At 41.9% G+C, this 19,923-nt stretch overlaps 2 protein-coding genes across 7 annotated transcripts in view; one reads left to right on the top strand and one right to left on the bottom strand.

Annotated features, from left to right (window-relative positions):
• Nucleotides 1-219: 219 nt before the first annotated feature.
• atl2 (atlastin GTPase 2) lies at nt 220-15,915 on the top strand. The gene is made up of 14 exons (XM_063875433.1): nt 220-397; nt 5,238-5,404; nt 6,040-6,252; nt 8,313-8,444; nt 8,619-8,723; nt 8,824-8,874; nt 8,971-9,027; nt 9,402-9,494; nt 9,739-9,877; nt 9,988-10,115; nt 10,850-10,906; nt 10,992-11,063; nt 11,245-11,676; nt 13,628-15,915. Exons 1-14 carry the CDS (start codon nt 325-327, stop codon nt 13,745-13,747), a joined length of 1,839 nt encoding a protein of 612 aa, XP_063731503.1. The 5' UTR covers nt 220-324; the 3' UTR covers nt 13,748-15,915.
• Nucleotides 15,916-16,715: 800 nt separating this feature from the next.
• Nucleotides 16,716-19,923, bottom strand: part of LOC134859111 (equilibrative nucleoside transporter 1-like) — a 32,134-nt gene continuing 28,926 nt past the window's right edge. For all 6 annotated transcript variants that reach the window (XM_063875436.1, XM_063875435.1, XM_063875438.1 and 3 more), the window contains 2 exons: nt 18,570-18,769; nt 16,716-18,383 (listed from right to left, as the gene is read on the bottom strand). In XM_063875436.1, coding sequence (XP_063731506.1) covers nt 18,272-18,383; nt 18,570-18,769 — 312 coding nt within the window. In that variant the 3' untranslated portion in view covers nt 16,716-18,271. The remainder of the gene's footprint in view (nt 18,384-18,569; nt 18,770-19,923) is intronic.

Genomic DNA, 19,923 nt, shown 5'->3' with positions numbered 1-19,923 from the left:
AAAGGTCATATCCTGGGGTAGACATCTATACGAAAATAATATGTTTTTAGTTTTTAAATGTTTTTACATAAACTAAATCTCTAGTCCCATATCCGATATTTTTCATCACAATGATCGTATTGGACTAGTAAAACCCTGTATAAAAGCGTTGAAAACACATGATGTTTTGTTTTCAGCGAATTTGAACATAGTTTGCATTCTGCTGCGGTGTCTCTGACCCAGCAGCAGCAGCCTCGTGGAGGCTTGAACTTCAGCAGACGTTAGGAGCGTGAAGAAGAAAAAAGCTCCTCTGACGTCACACACGTTAGATTTCAGCAGTCCAAGATGGCGGAGGTGAGCGGGTTGAGGAGTAGAAATCACCTCGAGCCCAACTGCAAAAGCCGAGTCGCTGACGAAGGTAAACCCTGGTTGATTTTGTCAAATACATGTATGACAGTGAGTCGATTAAGCAGGGTGAAGTTAAGAAGCTTTGGATGAACATTTAAATTGTTTTTTTCCCTATCGTCTTTGTGAGTGGCAAACTCGCTTTTCCGTTAGCTGCTGTTTTCAGTTTGAAAGGTGTTGTGGAAAATATGGTGCCCCGTGTCAGAATGTGTCTCCTCTAACACATAGTAGGGAAACAGTACAAACTGTGCCGAAATAGGCTTAAATAAGTTACGTGTTGTTAGTGTGTGTTTCGCGCTGTCAAAACAGGTTTTCCCCTGTGTAACTTAAGCTGAAAAAAGTGCTGTAACGTATCCAAGTACTGTACTTAACTACAATTTCGATGACTTGTATTTTAAGTCATTACATGTTTTGCTACGTTGAACTTCTACCTCACTACAATTTGGAGGTAAATCTTGTGCTTTTACACCACTATATTTATGTAATACCTTAAGTCACAAGACATTACCTGGAGTAACGTTCACAAGCTACCCTGCAGCTTACAAAGTAATTAAAGTGATTTTATATTTACCAACTTTGATAAACACTTTAATATATCAATATTTATAATCAAAACATTTAATATATATTATTCTGAGAACTGTGATTGCAGGACTTTTACATGCAATAGAGTCACAGACTCTAGTACTTTTACTTTTCCCTCCACTGTGTACGAAAGAGATTCGGAGCCGGATACAACATTATCCGTGACACCTGTCGGCTCATTTGTCCAGGCCGTCACTTTCACCTGGCCCTCAGAGGACCAGCGGATTATCTGTTTGGTATCTTGTCTGAAAACCTGCATGTAGATTGCGTAGTCACCATGATTTGGTTTCATGTGCATCGTTTTTAAACTTTGAAACAGTCCACTTTGTGCAACAGGGGTTTCTGCCTAACTAACAACACATAGGTTAATCTTTTCATCCCACTAAAGACTTGTGTATTTTTAAAAGCCCTATTATTAGTCTGTTATGTTCACCAGCAGATTTATCCACGTAATTGCGAGGCTAACTTTGTCCTCTGAAAACAGCGTGTAGCTGAAGTGATAATGAATATCTCACGGTGTTTATAAGTTGTTCACAAATGTGGCCTACATGAATTTCTCTAGTCTCAAGCTTTTTAAAGTAAATCTGTTAACTATTTCCCTGGCATTAATTCTTAAACTTGAGTTCTAAGGATGCTTTTTTTCATATCAGGATCCCAGATATTTTGTTCGTTAACCACCAAATTAACATTTCGTATTTGTAAAAAACGATTAATTTCCCTATCTGTTTCACCAGTACAATGGATTTAGAGCTATTATGTCATCGATGCTTTCTTGGCAACCTGGAGGAAACTAAATGACTGACCTGAAAAATCACTATTGCCATTTCAAAAGAGGAAAACACTAGCTGATATAATTTTGCTAATCCAAAATAACAACATAAACAAAATGGTTAAAGCAAATGTACTCCAGCACACCGACAGTTATTGTAACCTTTCTCCAAACCTTGTAAAGACGGGTAGGCAAACAATAAATCATCAGTCTCCAAGGCTCATCACTGAGATATGACCAGGAGTCTTTTATCATGATAACCTTTATTTGTGCTTTTGGTATTAGCCAGCTGACTCTGTGGCAACAACATTCACTAACTCCTGCTGCTCTTAATCTGCACTTTGTACGCGCAGTGTCCCAATTAGTTTGCTTGCTGCAATTGAACATTTGCCCTCTTTGACTCTTGTCCAAGCAGGCCATGAAAGGTTGTCTATTGCGGCTGGTGTGAGGAGAAGTCAATGTACCCGCATCTTAATAGGCTACAGTGGATTCCTCATCCTCATTTCACAAACTTAAGTTCCTGCAGTCTTGTTGTCTTGATAATAACACAAGTTCTTGGTAGTTTCTTTCAAATCATTTGAAATGCATAGCCTTAATGTCACCAGACGGTGTTAAAGTCTGCATTTGAAGCACTGGTATTATAATCAGTGTGGCAACAGTAGAGAGAGAGGATTTGGCATCAATTTGCCCTGCTTTCTAAACAGCACCAGTGTTCACTCTTACGACTCAAATGTGAAATGTCAGGACAAACGACATCAGCAAATAATTTACATAATCTTGCTTCCAGAGCATTTGTCACTGACAAACTTGAAGTAGGGCATTTTCTTTCACTCAAGGGTTTCACTGGGTGTTCATTCCTACACCGATAATGAAATTGGCTCATCACTAAAGTATTAAAAGTCCCATATTTAGACAGCTGGTTAAGTTAAGTGGACCATGCCCTTATCACGGTCTGCCTCAGATATAGTTCAGGAGTCCAGGGAAGGGAGTGCTGGTTTGGGACGCAGTGCTGAGATGTAGGCTAGCTTACGTAGACACACTCTATTCTTGCCATGCATAGTTAAAGATAGACCCCCACTTAAGTGTTTATGGCTAATGCTTTTTGCTTTGTGTAATTTACAAACTCATACCTTGACAACTTTTTGGTTGGAGTGTGCACTATGCAGACAAACATGTAGGTCATTTAACATCTGCTCAGTGTCTCCATAAGATAAGAAGCAATGTGGCTAATTTTAGTTCTGCCCTCTTTTCTGTGAGCGCAGGAGTGGGACAGTGCATTAGCCACTTTATCATGAAGTGTGAGTGCACCCGTGATCGGCAAAGATAATGGGTTTTCCCTGGCTGTTTGCATGCTTATTGTGTTCTGTCTCTCGCACACATTTCTGCTGCAGCACAGACTCCTAGCAGTCCCAGCAGAATAGCGTCTTTGTGCGGGTGAGCAGTGTGTGCCTCTTCATCCTGCTGAGTGCTGCTCTGGACTACATGGGAACCTGCACTGCCACACACTGATGAAATCTGCTGGGCTAATTTGTGTGCAGAGCAGATTACTGTAACGGCTCTGCCCTGAAAGCGTTGCTGCTGCCGTTTGGGAGATGTTGCACTTCCAGGTTAATCTGTAAATGCCCCACTTGTTTGTTTGAGCTACAATTTCACGTATTGTTACTGCCCTGTTACCACTTTGAAACGGTCAAACTAGCAAGTACTTTAAGAAATGTACATATAAGAAGCACAAGATGTAGAATTCTTTGTAGTATGAAAGGAAAATGACACAAATATATTTGCTGTGGATATTTCAGTTTTTGTTTATTAATGATCTGAATTGCTTTTGTTTTTCACCCCCATGTCACTTGTTTTTTGGCTTTGGCCTGCAGATAGAGAGCTTCCATTTTTATGATAGAGGCACATTTGTGGTCAATGGAAATGCTTATTAGAGAATGCTTAGCTATCTTGTACTGATAAAGGAGGTGTGATCTCTGGGTGTTTTTCTTTCTAAGTTGAGTACTGGTAAATCTAATTTGTGTTCTCACTGCTAATCAAACTACTAGGCACTCTCGTCTGGGGCCCTGCACGAACGACCAATTTGTACTAAACCAGTTTCTACAGCATAAATTCTCCAAAACTGCCTCCTTAAGCCCAAGGCACACTTTTATTGATATCTCAATCAAACACACTGACTGCAGGGAAAAACAACAAAAGCAGCTGACCCAGGACATTCATATTCAGGTGCTTCTGTTTCTTGTCATGTGTCGTGTTTGATTTCAATATCTTTGGTGGTTTGGACTGTTTTTTTGAACGCCTGCGCAAAAGTCACCTCATCTTTTAGAACTGAAACGATAAACCGATCAGGTAGATCAGGTCCTGTGCTCATCAAGGATGGTATTCGTGGAAAGGATGTGTCATGTTGGTTTGCCGAAACCTTATTTGAATATGGAGAGACTTAATCTCGGGAGAAACTTGGTATGGATGAATGGCTAATCATCATTGAAATATTTGAATGAGCAATGCTTGATAATTGTTGTCCTACCTGTCAGGTGGTTTTCGGCCAAGGGTTTGCCACTGTCCTATTTACCTCAGGGAGTGTCGTCTTAGTCCTGCACCAGGCATTCTTTTTAGGCTATACGATTAGGCTAAAGGAGGTTTTAAAAAAATGAGGATCTCCTTCTGTCTGAAATCCCAGAAGTAGGCAAAACAGGATAATGCAAAACAGCATTTTTTCAGGCTTGTGTAAAATTCTACATAAAGGTCTGAAACGGCTAAAAGTAGAAAACTGTTTTATTTGGTCTCTACAAAGATTTCATTTAAACTTAATATCTTGGCTGTTGGACTGTGGTCACACAAGACAAGACATTTGAAGATGTCACCTTGGACTTTGTGACAGATCCATCAGTTCTTACATTTGACAGTGCCAACAATAAATTGATAATCATAATCAGATCAATCAACAATAAATCAGCCTTAAAAAAATAAGGCCACCAACACAAGCTGCTTTTCTGTCATGCCTTACAGTTTGTGGCTCAGCAAACTTGCTTATACTGCACTGTTTTTAACTGACAGGAAGGAAGGAATCCTGTCATTTTAAAGGAAACGTGCTTTACATGTAAAGACTTTCACAGAAACATCAAAATGGCTGAGAATATAAAGTGAAAAAACTGCCCTATCTTTTTTTCTTGTGTCCCTTTTTGAAAGTCCTTTGTGATTTTCAGAACAAGGCAATTCTTGCGCTTGACCTAGATAGGAACTCCAGGGTGGGTAGCAGCATTTAGCCCAGCACAGAGAGCTGGATAGATCCACCCAAAGGCCATTTCACTTGCCTCAATCAGTCTCTCACGTAAACTACATTATGACAATCAAATGTATTCCTCAGAAAAATTCCTCAGATAAGTCTTACTGCTTTACCGCTCCTCCACATTAATCTCTTCCTCCTTTCCTGCACTGACACGATGTTATCCAGCCCCTGTAATTTAATCTTTCTGTCTCGACTCTGTCCGGTTATCTAAAGGCTTGAGTGGTGTGGAAGATGTCCCCACTGTACGGCAAAAGAAAAGGCCTCCTTTAGCCCAGCCTGAAGACCTGGAGGATGATTTTCTCCCCAGGACCTTGGCCTCAAACTCGGGCAAAAATGCGCTCATCAGCCCCTCACCAGCTGAGGAGACTCAGGAAGAAGAGGTAAAATGTTAATGTATTTCCTGCCATATATGTATATTCCTGTCTATGTCAAAAGGATCTATCTAAGAGAAACAATTCCTTATTTGGGGGGAAATACTGTACATATTAAGGAAGAGAATAGGCAAGTGTAATACCATTAGGGCTGCACAATTAATGGACATGTTATCAAAATCACAATACGGAATAGTGCAATAGAGGCAAAATCTGTATTTAAAAAAAGGATTTTAGTATGCAGTATTGAAGTCCTGTATTCCACACGCATGATTTTTTCATGCAGATCTAAAATCTAAAATAAAGTAAAACATGATCATTTTAATCTATATGTGAATTACATTTCAAAAAAGATAATTCCCTCTAATATTGTTACCTAAATAACAATTAGAATATCAATCAAAATGATCAAAATGAGGTTTTTCTTTTTTTCTATTGTGGCATCTTTAAATCTAGCCCAGTCTTTTCTGTTCGTCAGACCTCTGAAAGTGTCCGTCTCGCTCTCCCTCAGACATTTTGTTTGCTGATCTCAGCTTTCACTTCCCCGTCTCCTCCCTGAAAGCTGCCTGCTCATCACTGTAATCACTTAAATGCTGTCTCGGTGCCAGGGAAAGCCCTGATTGATTGCAAACTCATGTCTTCAGGCCGCGGTGGAGGAAGATAAGGCCAGGCCCATCCAGATCGTCGTGGCCAACGAGGACGAGCACAGCTTCGAGCTGGACGCCGCCGCGCTGGAGAGGATCCTCCTGCAGGACCACGTCAAAGACCTGAACGTGGTGGTGGTGTCCGTGGCCGGAGCTTTCCGGAAGGGCAAGTCCTTCCTGCTGGACTTCATGCTGCGCTTCATGCACAGTCAGGTGAGAGGAACGAGGGGTGAGGATTTCATTCAGTAAAAGTTAATCAGTCAAGTGGGCACTTTGTGACCCTGTCATCCCCTCTGCCTCCCCCCTTTCAAGACTCAAGTATTAACTTGATCAATTGAATAAACCAGTAGGCCTTGGATGGTCTCTTTTTACACCGAAATGACCTATAATGAGAAATCAAGTTGATGCGATATATTATAACTCTATCCATTTTCATCTGGAGAACAGCTTCAGTTAAATTACCAACAGAACTTGTTCACACTTGTAGTAATTGTGAAATAGCTCTGCGGACGGTGTGTTTACATGAGCTACGCAAACACGACGACTCATCCTTCTTGTGGGTTATTATTGTGTAACGTTCACAGTGAGTGGAAACGATGCAGGTAGGCTGAATGAACAAAAGCCTCCTGTGGTTTTACTCCCCGTACTGGCATGTGCAGCAGAATATGACGAGCATACACGAGCGTTTCCGGGTTTGGTCTCATACTGATATTCTTACTCAACCAACTGAATAAGAAGAGCGGTTTAACTGGTTTCCACCTATCGTTACCCATCATGATTAGATTTCATAATAATAATCATTTAGGTTCATCAGAGGTTTCGGTCCAATACACATATTGCCCCTGAGTTGTAGCCGACCTTTTTAAATGATGTGTAATTATGAATTATACAAAGTTTTACATTGCAAACCCACACACACATTTCCAAGCATGTGCATCAACAGCTGTGTGCTCTGACACAAGTATCAACAACTAGTCCTTCAGAAGGAGCCAGGATCACCTTACACACACTTGCACTTAATCTCTTCATCTCTCTCTCTCTTACTTACTTACACACACACACACACACACACACACACACACACACACACACACACACACTCAGGAAAGACGGAGAAAGGTTTTTCCCACAGCTGTTGGGCAGCATGAACGCAGGCATTCATGCAACTCTGACCAGATCTGCACATGTTCACATATCTCTCCCACAGACTGATGCTTTTTGTTCAGACTGTTGTCCATTATATGCAACTCGTATCCAGAAGTTGATGTTACAACTCGCAGTGGGATGAGGTTAATATTATTGGATTGCAGGTATTTGTTGTTATCAAATGAGATTGATCATCACATTGCTCAGTCACATGATCCTTGTTGAGTCACTCGGCACAGATCTCCTGTTCTAGAAACCAAGAATCAGTGTTCATGCATACTTTGCATTTCAAATCAGGCATTTGTTTGTGAGGCTTGTTTACACATCGTATTTGTGGTCAGCGGATCTCATTACATGTCCACATTGTTCATCTTTTGGGCTTTCAGTGACTAAGATTGCTTATGAGTAAAGCACTTGTTGTTGGCTTCAGTCTCAGATTGAAGCCTTGTGCTGCAGTGCTTGTTATTGTGGGGCTCACATGTCATCCAGTGTGTCCTAGAGTAATCTCTTCACACCTGTTACTGTGTACACACCATGCGCATTTAACCATGAGGATGACGGTATAACTTGGGTCAATTGTGATGCTACGGTGCTGCAGATTAAATCAAGAGTACGTTCCTTTTACAGCGATCTGATAATGATTCCAGTGAATGTTTTTCGCTTAACCTACATCACACCTTTACATGACTGGCTTGTTATGCAGTATAAGTCAGGCCTGATGGTGGGTTAGGGTTAAAGGTTACAGAGTCACAAAAAATACTTTGATATGTCTCACTAATCGGGTTGGGAAATATTTTGTATAGATAAAAGATCTCTTGTGAGCATAATTTAAATTCAGTACAATTCTACAGTACCTTTTTTAGCACAACAAAATAAAATGCATTCTCTCAGCTGGTAGTCCAAGCCAAATGCTGATGGGACTTCAGACCCCCATCCCTCCCTCTCTCTTTTACCATTATCTCTTCCTTCTCTCAACAATCTCTGCCTCTTACTCCTCTATCAATTTACCATCTGCACTTCTATCAGTCGATGAGGAATTTTCCACCTTTTCGCCACCTAGGGAATCATTTTGTCGTTCTTCTCGCCTCACCCCCTCCCTGTGTCCTCCCTCTTCCCCTCTGCAACAGGGTGAGTCGTGGATGGGAGGAGATGATGAGCCGCTGACTGGGTTCACTTGGAGAGGAGGCTGCGAGAGGGAGACCACAGGAATCCAGATCTGGAGCGAAGTGTTTGTGGTTGACAAGCCTGATGGCAACAAGGTAAACAGAAATGAAAACACTCATAACCAACCACACAATAAGGCGTTGGGAGAATCTGCTCAATATCGATGTGTTTTCTCTTTGTGACGTTACATGCACAAACAAAGCAGAAACCCAGGCCCTGCCAAGCTGACGGTTGCAGCATGTTACATTTGTCCCATCTCGTCCCAACAGGTTGCTGTGCTGCTCGTTGACACTCAGGGAGCATTTGACAGCCAGTCCACCATAAAGGACTGTGCTACTGTGTTCGCCCTCAGCACAATGACCAGCTCTGTGCAGGTGAGACTCCAAAGCCTGTCTTGTCTGGGGAAAACCATGCTTTTTTTTTTCATAAAATGTCAGCATTTATGTCTTGTATGTTTGTCTTCCTTCTTCTCAGGTGTACAATCTCTCCCAGAACATACAGGAGGACGACCTGCAGCACCTGCAGGTTGGTGTTGTGTTTTTCTCCTCTCAGAGAACAGGAGCACCAAAGCGACTTTTGTTTGCTGATCATGATTTTGTGTTTTTATTCTCCCATATGTAGCTCTTTACAGAATATGGCCGCCTGGCAATGGAAGAGATCTACCTGAAACCTTTCCAGGTACTGACTCCTCTGTTGACTGCGCACTCTTGAACATGCCTGTTGTCCTAATCTATTGATATAAACCATTGAGAATGATCCTAGTCCATGAAATATACTATAATTACAAATGTGGCTCCACAGCAGGCCATGCATTTATATTGAATGGAGCATTACTGCTGAGAAATACAATTTGAACTGTATCTGTAAAAAGGTTTAGTATGGACAATAACAGTTAATAAGAAAATCATAACATTTGTCATTTAAATCAGTTATAATTTTAACTCATAAGGCTTAGATCAGGCAATTCTTATACAGCTTATTATTGTAATTATTTTCATTGTCATCTCAGCTGTCCTTTTCCTTTCCAAAATCCATTATATCTGTATTTTTAGTCCCTGATGTTCCTGATCCGGGACTGGTGTTATCCTTATGAACACAACTATGGGCTGGAAGGAGGAAATCACTTCCTGGATAGAAGACTACAGGTGAGAAAACACAAGATATAAGCTATATTTGAACACATCATTAAAGGTTTTTATGCAGCAGGACAAACACTCACTGCTCCTGTCAGACACACCACTCCACTAACATGCTTAGCAGCAGAGTCTGTTTGGCTCCGTGTAAATTTGCTTAGTGAGAGCTTTGTGTACACACTCGTAGATCAGTCAATGACGAGAGGAAAAAGCACACACTTTCACTGTGAGAGTAAACGGTTTTCTGCTGACTCAGGTGAGACAGAATCAACACGAGGAGCTGCAGAACGTGAGGAAGCACATCCACTCCTGCTTCTCCAACATCGGCTGCTTCCTGCTGCCACATCCGGGGCTCAAGGTGGCCACCAACCCCTACTTTGACGGCAGGCTGAAAGGTGAGCAAACAAGAACAATAACACTAATCTAATGATGAAGAGTGACGGCTAAAGTGAGCTGGACTGATGTGTTGCAGAGGACAATCAAGGTGTGTGTTTGTGTGTTCCAGACATCGATGGGGATTTTAAGAAGGAGCTGGCCAGGCTGGTTCCTCTCCTGCTGGCCCCCGAGCACCTGGTGGAGAAGGAGATCGGAGGAAACAAAGTCACCTGCAGAGATCTCCTGGAGTACTTCAAGGTGCTGCAGGATTTTATAAAGTGCCGTAGATTTCACACTGAGAGCGACCGGTTGATAAACATAAAGCCCCTCATTATATAGAATCATAATCAGTCCCACAGCGGGGACATTTACACGGCCTCTGCATTTGACCGTTCCTAGTGTAAGGGGCAGAGGGCAGCAATTATGTACGGGGCCCGGGGAGCTGTGTAGGAAGCCATGCCTTGCTCAGGGACACCTCGGTAGCACTTGGTCTTGTCGGTACTTGAACTGGTGACCTTCCGGTTCCAAAGCCAAGTCCCTATGGACTTTTGCCAACACTCTGCATCCTGCTCTGCTGACGTCTATTTAAACATTTAAAATGACAAAAGATAAGGGTGTAGTAAAAGACATTGTTGTTGTTTTTAATAGTATTGTCCCGTAAAGAGAAATGAGATCATAGGCACGTCAAAGTAATAGTTTGTTCTTTTTGCTTTTTCATTATGACTTGCCGAGTTTACACATTTTCTTAAATTGTGTCCAAAAAACAGACACATTTCATGATGTAGGTCACAAGTCCTACTTAACTATGTCTCAGTGCATAGCAGTTTTAAATCCTTTTCCTTTTTGGTTTAAATCTTTTTTACACACCGCCCATTGTCCCCCCCAGAATGAGTCCTAAGAAAGTCCTTACCAGACTGTTGATTTTCTGTCAGAAGGTTAACACTGTGCAGGAAACACTGGTTCGATAACATGTGCTATATCTCATTCTGCAGGCTTACATAAAGATCTACCAAGGGGAGGAGCTGCCTCACCCAAAGTCCATGCTGCAGGTCAGTTACTGTCTGACGGGTCTTTTTGAAGTACGGTTTTAGGACCGTTTGAATCTTAAACTCATGGTCTGCTCCTGTTTGTCAGGCGACGGCAGAAGCCAACAACCTGACAGCTGTGGCAGGAGCCAAAGACATGTACGCCAGGAACATGGAGCAGGTACAGACAGGTTTTATTTCAACACTCTTCTGTATTGCATTCAATTACACAACCCAAGGATTGCCAAAGGTGTCATTTAGGGAGACTGGGGTGCAGTCCTGGTTTAATACTTTTTACAGGACGAATAAAAGTCCTGTCTTTCTCTTCTGTTCGTCACCCTTTCTTCCTCTGTCCCACTCAGGTGTGTGGTGGGGACAAGCCATACATCGCTCCAGCCGACCTGGAGCGTTTCCACGAGGAGTTTCGCGAGCACTCGGTGCGTCACTTCCGCTCCGTGAAGAAAATGGGCGGCGAGGAGTTCTGCCAGCGCTACCAGAGCCAGCTGGAGGGCGAGCTGGACGAGACTTTCTCCAACTTCACCAAGCACAACGACGGCAAAAACATCTTCTACACGGCACGCACACCCGCCACGCTTTTCGCCGTCATGTTCGTCACCTACGTGGTCTCCGGGGTGACGGGCTTCATCGGCATGAGCACCTTGGCGGCGCTGGCTAACCTGGTGATGGGCGTGGCGCTGATGTCGCTCTGCGCCTGGGCGTACGTGAAGTACAGCGGAGAGTTTCGGGAGGTGGGAACGCTGATAGACCTGGTGGCCGAGACGCTCTGGGAACAGGTGGGTCATCCATGTGAGAGGAGGGAGGAGTGTGTGTTTGGTCAGGTTTATATATCTGGAGTAAGGATAATGTGTAGCGGAAAAGCTATTTTTGTAATTGGTGCTTTAGCTTTAAGCTTGAACTCCGTAACTGACTAAAAGGAAGCTGGAATGTTGTTGATGTATAAAATAATCAACTGGTTATAAAAACAGATTTTGAAAAAGGTTTTATGAAACATTTGAACAGCCCTAGATAATAATAGTGATAATAATACACTTTATTTATATAGCACCTTTCATGCTTGACACAGCCCTTGTGCTTTACAGACTGACAGAAAATGACAATAAAAAGTGAGGAACATTATTAAAAACAAGGTATAAACAGAAAGAGTTGTATCACAGAACAATAAAACTTGAACAGTGATACTACTGAAGTTACAATTCCCCAAATGAAAAGCCAAATTAGAAAGGTCTTCAAATATTCCAATGGATGTTGCTGTGGCGTTGTTAGTCCACCAGAGGGCAGTAACTGGTTTATTTTTCAAATGTAAACTTGATACATATAAAGTTTAGGATGTCTGTTTGTTTTCAGATACAAATATGATCTCATATTCAGTGTATGATTTGTATAACTATTACAAATGAATCAAATCTAAACCATTTTAAAGCAGGTCAAATTTAATTTCAACATAAATCTGTTTTCTTTTCTCCAGGAAGAAAACAATATGAACATTTAATTAGTGTTTTACTGAACTTTATGCTGCTAGAACGCCAAAATGTCCCAAATTGGGAGCAATAAAGTACTTATCTATCGAACGTTGTTGCTTGTGCACTTTACGTTTTCCCTGAATTGTGTTAAAGACGCCTCAGAAACAAGAATCCTCTCACTTTTTATCTTCTTCTTTCCACTCCATGTTTACCATTGTTTTAACATCCATCTCAAAAACCTGAAGCGTCCTTCCAGCGGTCCCTCCTCACTGAAACTCTGTCATTACCTTCTTTTATTGTTTTCATTCCTCATCAGTTCTGTCCTCAGACCTGGCTCAGCAGCACAGATGTGAAGTGTGATAATCTTCCGTCTGTTTTGTGTTTCATAAATGTTTGGCATTCACAGCAAACCCCTCCCTCTCGTTTCCTCTGACTCTCCCTCCTCCCTCTGCTTTGTGTCTCTTCGCCCCTCCCTGCTTTACAGGAGACCCTCACAAAGGCGTACTATACTATGAACTTTTTTGCCCTTTTCTTCCGCAGTCCTTATTCCTTTCCTCCAATCCTCATCCCGTATCTTCCTCCTCCTGCTCCACTGTCTTTCTTCCTGTCCCTCTTGTTCCTCGTTGTAACTCTCCCGCTCCTCCCTGCTCTCATCTCAGGTGTTTTCCAAACTGTTGGAGCCAGTCAGGAGCCGCCTGGCTTGGCCCGTCTCTCTACTCCCTTCACTCCAATCAGGAGCCTCGCTGGGACTCGGAGCTCTGACTCCTCTCAACAACAACTACAAGAGGAGGATCTAGCTGCGGGACACACTCTGTTACAACCCCCTTTTCGTATGGAAACTCCTGCAGCCTGCTGCCTTCTTTTTGCTAATATTCAGTCCGAGGGTGCTGGATTATTTTAAGCTTTAACCCCTGGACTTCCTCTGAGCTTCACTGAATGTATCTGATACGACAGGCCAGGCCCATCTCAGGATCTCAAAGACAGGAAGCCGGCCCAAATGGTTTTTAAAAGTCTTGAATTTCTTTTTTCTTTAATGTTATTTTCCGTTAAGATTAGCTTCAGTTGCGTTGTGAATCCTTGGTTGTGTTTCTGTGGTCTCCAAGTTGGACGCTACACTTTGTTTCTGTTACTTTATTTGACTTTAATCTTATTTTCTTCCCTAACCTTTAATTTTACTTTCTTTGTCCCCTTTTAAGACCTTTTTCTGGACACTTTAAATGATGTATTCTCACCCAAACCCCCTCTCTCTCCTCCTCTCCTGCAGGTTTTGAAGCCGCTCAGTGAACATTATATGGAAGACAGCGTCAGACAGACGGTGGTTAACTCTATCAAAGCCAGCTTGACAGAATCGGGCTCGCACCACACCAAGTTAAAGACTCACTGACGCTCTTCTTCCTCCTCCTCATCTCCCCCGCCATGTGCACCGCCCTCGTGCCCACTCGCTCAATGTAATCAAACCTAGAACTGTGGAACTAGTTCAACACCAAAGCTGACCCTCTTTTAGCCCCTCCCCCACGAAGTACATCATCATCATCTCATCGCTGCCACCGTCTCTGTTTGCTGTCGTGGACCTGTAGGCTCGCTGTCTGCTCTTCATCGCCCCCCAGTGCCTCAGAGCAGACGCTGCACCTTATTAAGAGGACCGAGCAGAGAAGCCTCTCGCCAAAGCAGGACCTGAAGGCCTCTCCTCCGGTGTGCCATGCTGTAATAGATGCGTGTTGTACTGTAGGCTGACACACACACACACACACACACACACACACATATTTGCTGGAAGCGTACTGCACTCGCTTCAGGATTGAGCTGTAATTCAGGGAAAACTGACAACGCCGTGGGCAGCTGTAATCAACAAACGGATGCAAAATGAAACTTTTTTTTGTCTTACAGGCGAGAGCTCAATTTACTTCAGTCTGTTTATTAACATTTCCTACAAGCACAAGTAACGTAGCGACTAATAATGAGCTGATTGTGTTTATTACTTGTTTCAGTTAAATCAGGAAACGGATTTGATTGATTCTACAGAAGTGAAAGGACATTTGAAGCCATGTCATGTACAATCTGGAGAGACTTATACAGTCATGTCGGTCCACACAAGAGTGCAAAAATCAGACACATTTTCTGCATCATACATATAACGGCTTCACCTGCCTGCCTCCACTCATTCACAGCTCACTAAGTTTGTAAACAGGTAACATAACCACACTCTGAGCTCAGGTTGCTTCTGTCTTTATGTTGAATATTTTCTGAATGTAATCCTGAAGAGAATTGCCTTCTCGGCCGATTTTGACGTGTTTTTAACTTTAGGACTGACGTGTTTTATCTGGCCTTTAGCGTCCCGCTGCGAACCTGCCAGTGTTTGACCCGCTGCATGGTGTTAGGAGCTACTCTGTTGTAGCATTAAGCTAGCTAAGAGATTTTAGGCAGCCGGGGAGGACTGACATGTCAAACCATTTCATGAAAGCTGCACCAGCTCTAAATGTTAGCCGTTGCATTTTTAGCACCTTGAATATTGACTTTTACTTTCAGGAAGTTAGAGATATATTTCTTAAATTAGCTCAAACTCCTATTACACATTTGTTAAAGGAATAGTTTGCCATTTTTGGACAATATGCTTATTTGCTTCCATGAGTCCAAGTTAGGTGTGAGTATTGAAGCCATTTATATCTTAGATTGATTATAAAACTGCAGCCAGACAGGTGCTAACAGGGTGAAACTTGTGAAATTATACCATTTGAAATTAAATAATTTAGCCTATACCAGCACATTTAAAGCTCTATAATTCAAACTATGTGTCCTGTTAGTTGAATTTACCATTTAAATGTGTTAGGCGAGCTTTAGAGGTGTTGGTTGAACATTTTTAACTTATTTTTTGAGCAGCATCAGGCTAGCTGATTCCCCTTTTCCAGTCTTAATGCTAAGCTAACTAGCTGCAGTTTCGTATTCACCTGAGGCAAGACTAGTATCAATCTTCTAATCTAACTCAGGAACACAGTGAATAAGTGTGAATTGCAAATATTGTGAACTATTCCTGTAACCGACTAGTTAAGATTGTATCCACTGCCTTTTTCTCTTTTTCTGGAGTCAGAATATTTCTATTTCTCCAAGGCTGATCAAATAGACCTGAAACCCATCTTTATATCTGACTTCAACAGCTGCATCTCTTCTCTCTCAGCTCTTTCGTTGATTCCATCCACATTTCTGTACTGTAGTCTCTCTTTCTGTGATCACATATTACAAATCGGGCATGTGTGTGTTAAATAAAGTTTGTATACATTTTATAGTGAATCAGTTGACAATGGCTGTTTGTTCCTTGATCAACCTAACGCCAGTCTGTGGTTTAAGATGGATAAGTTGCTGCTGTAGGGTTTACATAGTTTATCTCCTTCCTGTGAGGACGGACGTTATGTGGTGTGAATATTTGGATTCTGATAGGAACATGTTTTGATTGTGGCGAGTGGGTCGGAGACATGTCTGTCTGCCTTTTAAAATATCTCCGGTAATTTATTTTTGAATAAAATGTTTACCTTAAGAATAAATCATAAATTCAATTTATTTTGCCTCCTTTTTTGTCTTTCTTTTGGGAGCTTATTTCTTGGGAACCAAATGAACAAATAATAATCTCAATGTTTTGTATATTGCATCAAATGACAATGTGGAAACAGTGCAGGGTTGGCACACAGTTTGGAATTTGATTTTTTTATACATTTCAAAGAAAAGAAACAAAGGATAAATATTGGAAAACAATATTACTCTTTTAATAATAGCACTAATTTGGGGTTTTAGATTTATGTTCTATGATTATGTGAAATACGTCAAATGTCTGAAAGTTAGTTTTTTATAAATATGCCATCTTTGAAGAAAACCTGTAATAAATTATACTTAATCCCAAATTGGGATTTTTTTTTGGTGGCAGCATGTACAACAGCACATAATTAGAAATATAAATAAGAGTAGAAAATAAACATCTCAAAATAAAAGATATAACGGAACAAAAAGAGTGAAAATATGTTATGTGAATATAAAAATATGTAGACTGACAAATAAAACGCTACATTACAGCTAACACAATAAAAGTAGATATTTGATCAATAAGGTCTGAGATTTTGCCTTTTTCTGAGACTGACATTAAGACGTCTCTGGAAAGTTAACTTCATTACTCCGTCACATGCAGAGGATTAGCTGTTATCAGAAGAGGGACGCAGTCACTTTGTTACATTCAAGCAAATCAATTAGCTGAGTCCAGATGTTTCATTAATATTAGCAGGCTGATTTGTTCATTGCCAGATCACCTCATTTCATCTGCTGAATGTTGAGCAGTGCATTTCTGTACATGACCAACAGGGGGAGCCATATTCTTAAAAATACAGTTTTATTTTTATCACAGAACTGTTTTAAGCTGCAAATATGATCAACACTTTCTGATCCATGACTCCCATACAAACTACTACACACAGTACGGAAGAACAGACCAACGTTGAGCTTTGAAACAAACAGGCAGTTAGCATGTATACAGCTGGTGTTATGAATAATAACGTGTAGAACTAAAGCAGACTTTAAAAAGAGCATCAAAAAGGCCACAAATATATAACACTGATAGGCACCTCCCAATACATGAGAACAAAACTCACTCTGCCAGAGCCGAGTGATGGAAGTTTGACCAGAATACTAAAAACTTCTACTGATACAAAACATATCTTGCATAAAAAAAATGAGAAAACTCAAGGGCTTGAGAAAACCAAAGAATGACCTAAAAACTCGTCCTTATCTCACTCAAAAATGGCACGTTTCACATCTTTGAAGGCTTAACATTTTGTCTTTGCTGCATTCAAAAATACATTGTGGCAAACGCCGTTTAACAGGAAGACACAGTAGCAGTATCAACGTCATCCTCCGGGCGGAAAATCTAGAAAGAAAAAATTATTTTGAGAACAACCAAACAGTCCCACGGTGTTGCTTCTTCATCTAAATCTACAAACAGACAGACAGCCATCTCTAAGACAATGAATATTCAGTAGTGGCTCAGATTGTTGACTAAAACCTCGTCTTTAGGATTTACTCTATGCTTACATTCATCGAGAATGTGTTTATTCTTTAATAGGAAGTTTACGGACTAAGGTGACCCGAGGTGACACTGAAAGCAGCGCGAGGGAGCGAAGGGGTTTGCACACGGCACGCCAATGAGCAGTTTGATGGGTCTAACCTCCATTCAGAGTTCATCATTTTCCCATGTCTTCATGTATTTGGTTTGATCAGAGTTAAAAGCTGCAACAGTACAGAGTGAAGTAATTATTTTCTAAAAGTAACGTTCAGGATCACAGTTTACAAACTGATGGTTAAGTGTACTGGTTGATGCAGACGAGCCGAACACCAGAATCTTTGAGCCTCATTTATAAAAGTGTTGGAACTTTATTTACACACCATCATAACTTCATGTGATTTCCAAAGAATGTGACTGATCATAAAAATTAATTGTAACTTTACAAAACATATTTGCTATCGAGCATTTTGTGCAGAATAACCTTTTATGAATGAGGCTCTATGATGCTTCGTGTCCAGTCTTCATTACGGATTTGTCATATCTTGGAAAATTAAAAAACATCCTATCTTCTACAGACGAGTCTGCTACAACTGGTTTACCTACACTTTTGGTTTTTGTCAAGTTGCCCTCTGAACTTCAATTCATCTCAGAGGAACAACATGTTTGATAAATGGCATCGAGTCTGGAAGGCGTATACTCAGTAACATGTTCAGTTTATATTGGATGAGACGCGCATCTACTGTACATCTGAGAAGACCGAGGGCCTCTAGTCTCCCAGTCTGCCGTCTCCTCTCAGTCAGTGGTTGTTGGCGGGTGTAAACGGGCAGTGTTTGAGGGTGGGGTCGTCTAGTAAGGGGTCTTCTGGAGCTCTTAGACCAAGGCCCTGAAAGCAAATGAGGCCGCGGCGCCCAGTGCCAAGCCCAGGGATAGGAAGAAAGCCATGATAGCTCCCGCCGTCTCCGCCTCATACTGTGGCACCTTCCTGCACAGAGACAAAGGAGGGACAAATCCATTAGGAAGGAGTGGTTCACCGTAAAGACAAGGGGAGACAAAGGAGTTAGAGAAAAGGGGATTTTAACTGACTAACTGGCCAATTATCAGAAAGAATCTCCCAGAACTAATATAATCCCGGCTCTGTGTACGCGTTTTGTCCAAGTGTAATTCTTACTTGGGTCCGAAGCACATGCAAAGACTGGCCAGGTATCCGTTGGAGAAGGCGAAGAAGATCATGAAGATGATGTACCAGGCGTCGTGGCCGAACAGCACGGGGAGTGATTGGCGAGGCTGGACGTTACACAGCATGAAGAGAGGGATGAAGACGACCCGCAGACCCACCAGGACGGGAAGCCAGATGCTGTCTTTCCCCGGCTGCAGAGAGAGAAACACTAACATCAGCCACAGGGACAGACTGTGATCAATGAGAACACTGGAACATCATTGGGGTCTTTTTATGTCCTGCAGACGCTGATATATATAGAGCATGTGTGTTAGTGTAGGGTGATTAGGAAGAGAAAACCAGCGTTTGGCTCAAATTGCAGATCGCTTTTTGGAGACCAAAAATCATAATTGTATTTTACTTATTAAATTGTCCCCCCTTTAAGAGTCCTTGCTCAGCAGACAGCTAGAGGAACAAAGATTCTACATATCGTCCAACCCTTATGTCTGCACGGACAGATTACTCTGGGCGCTTTGAAGGCAGAAAACGTTGTTACGATCACTTTTTGGGCTTTTCTTGCCTCTATTTGGAAGGACAGCTGAGGATAGGCAGTACAACTGGAGGAAGAGAGAGAGGGGAAGACATGATGCAGCAAAGGGTCACGGCCGGATTAATTCTCAGTCACACATGAAGCGCCCACTCTACCAGGTGTGCTCCCAAGGCCCCCTTGTGGGTGTCTTTCCCTAAATCCTTATAAATTCTTCTTCACTTGACGTTTCCCTTTGAGGTTAAGGAAACACGGTTAGAAAACAACAGGAAGTAACTGTCTCACTATTCCACGGCAGCCTTGGAGCCACCAAGCACCAACAGGATCCTGATCAGTGTAAGGATAGTAAATGCACTCACATGGTCTCGGAGCAGCTGACTGCAGTTATCCGACTGCACGCATAACAAGCGGCATTCCTGTGCAGGTCAGACCGAGCTAACTGTACAGAATGAATTCATTCAATTCTGGTTACTTCCTCTGGAGCGCAGGAAATTAGACTTGTAAAGTATTTGGTTTTTAGGGGTCTGTTCTAGAAGGGAGGCTACATTTTAACAGAGCAAAGAGGACAACGCATTCTAATTGAGGCCAAACAAGACATTGGTTACCAAGTGGTGACGGAGACAGCTGAAGTTGAACCTGTAAACATTTATAAAGGCAGTATAACAATAAAAATGGATGACAACAGACACCCAGTGTCTCAGGCTTCTTTTCCAAATCTGCCACCGTTCATGCAGCTGGTAAGACGGAGTCAACCGTCCCTTTTTCCTGACTCTAAACCGCTTCCTTTACACACTTTCTGCCAAATTAAACCTCTGATCT

Source organism: Eleginops maclovinus, chromosome 22 (assembly GCF_036324505.1).
Source record: "Eleginops maclovinus isolate JMC-PN-2008 ecotype Puerto Natales chromosome 22, JC_Emac_rtc_rv5, whole genome shotgun sequence".
Taxonomy (NCBI): domain Eukaryota; kingdom Metazoa; phylum Chordata; class Actinopteri; order Perciformes; family Eleginopidae; genus Eleginops; species Eleginops maclovinus.
The sequence above is the reverse complement of the archived record's forward strand: the minus strand, read 5'-3'. Positions and strand labels throughout refer to the sequence as shown.

Excerpts from the sequence above, each read along its gene's own strand:
- atl2 (XM_063875433.1), top strand. The coding sequence starts at position 325 with ATGGCGGAGGTGAGCGGGTTGAGGAGTAGAAATCACCTCGAGCCCAAC. Across the intron at positions 8,445-8,618 it reads ACAAGCCTGATGGCAACAAG|GTTGCTGTGCTGCTCGTTGA; the intron begins GTAAACAGAAAT and ends TCGTCCCAACAG. Across the intron at positions 11,064-11,244 it reads ACGCCAGGAACATGGAGCAG|GTGTGTGGTGGGGACAAGCC; the intron begins GTACAGACAGGT and ends TGTCCCACTCAG.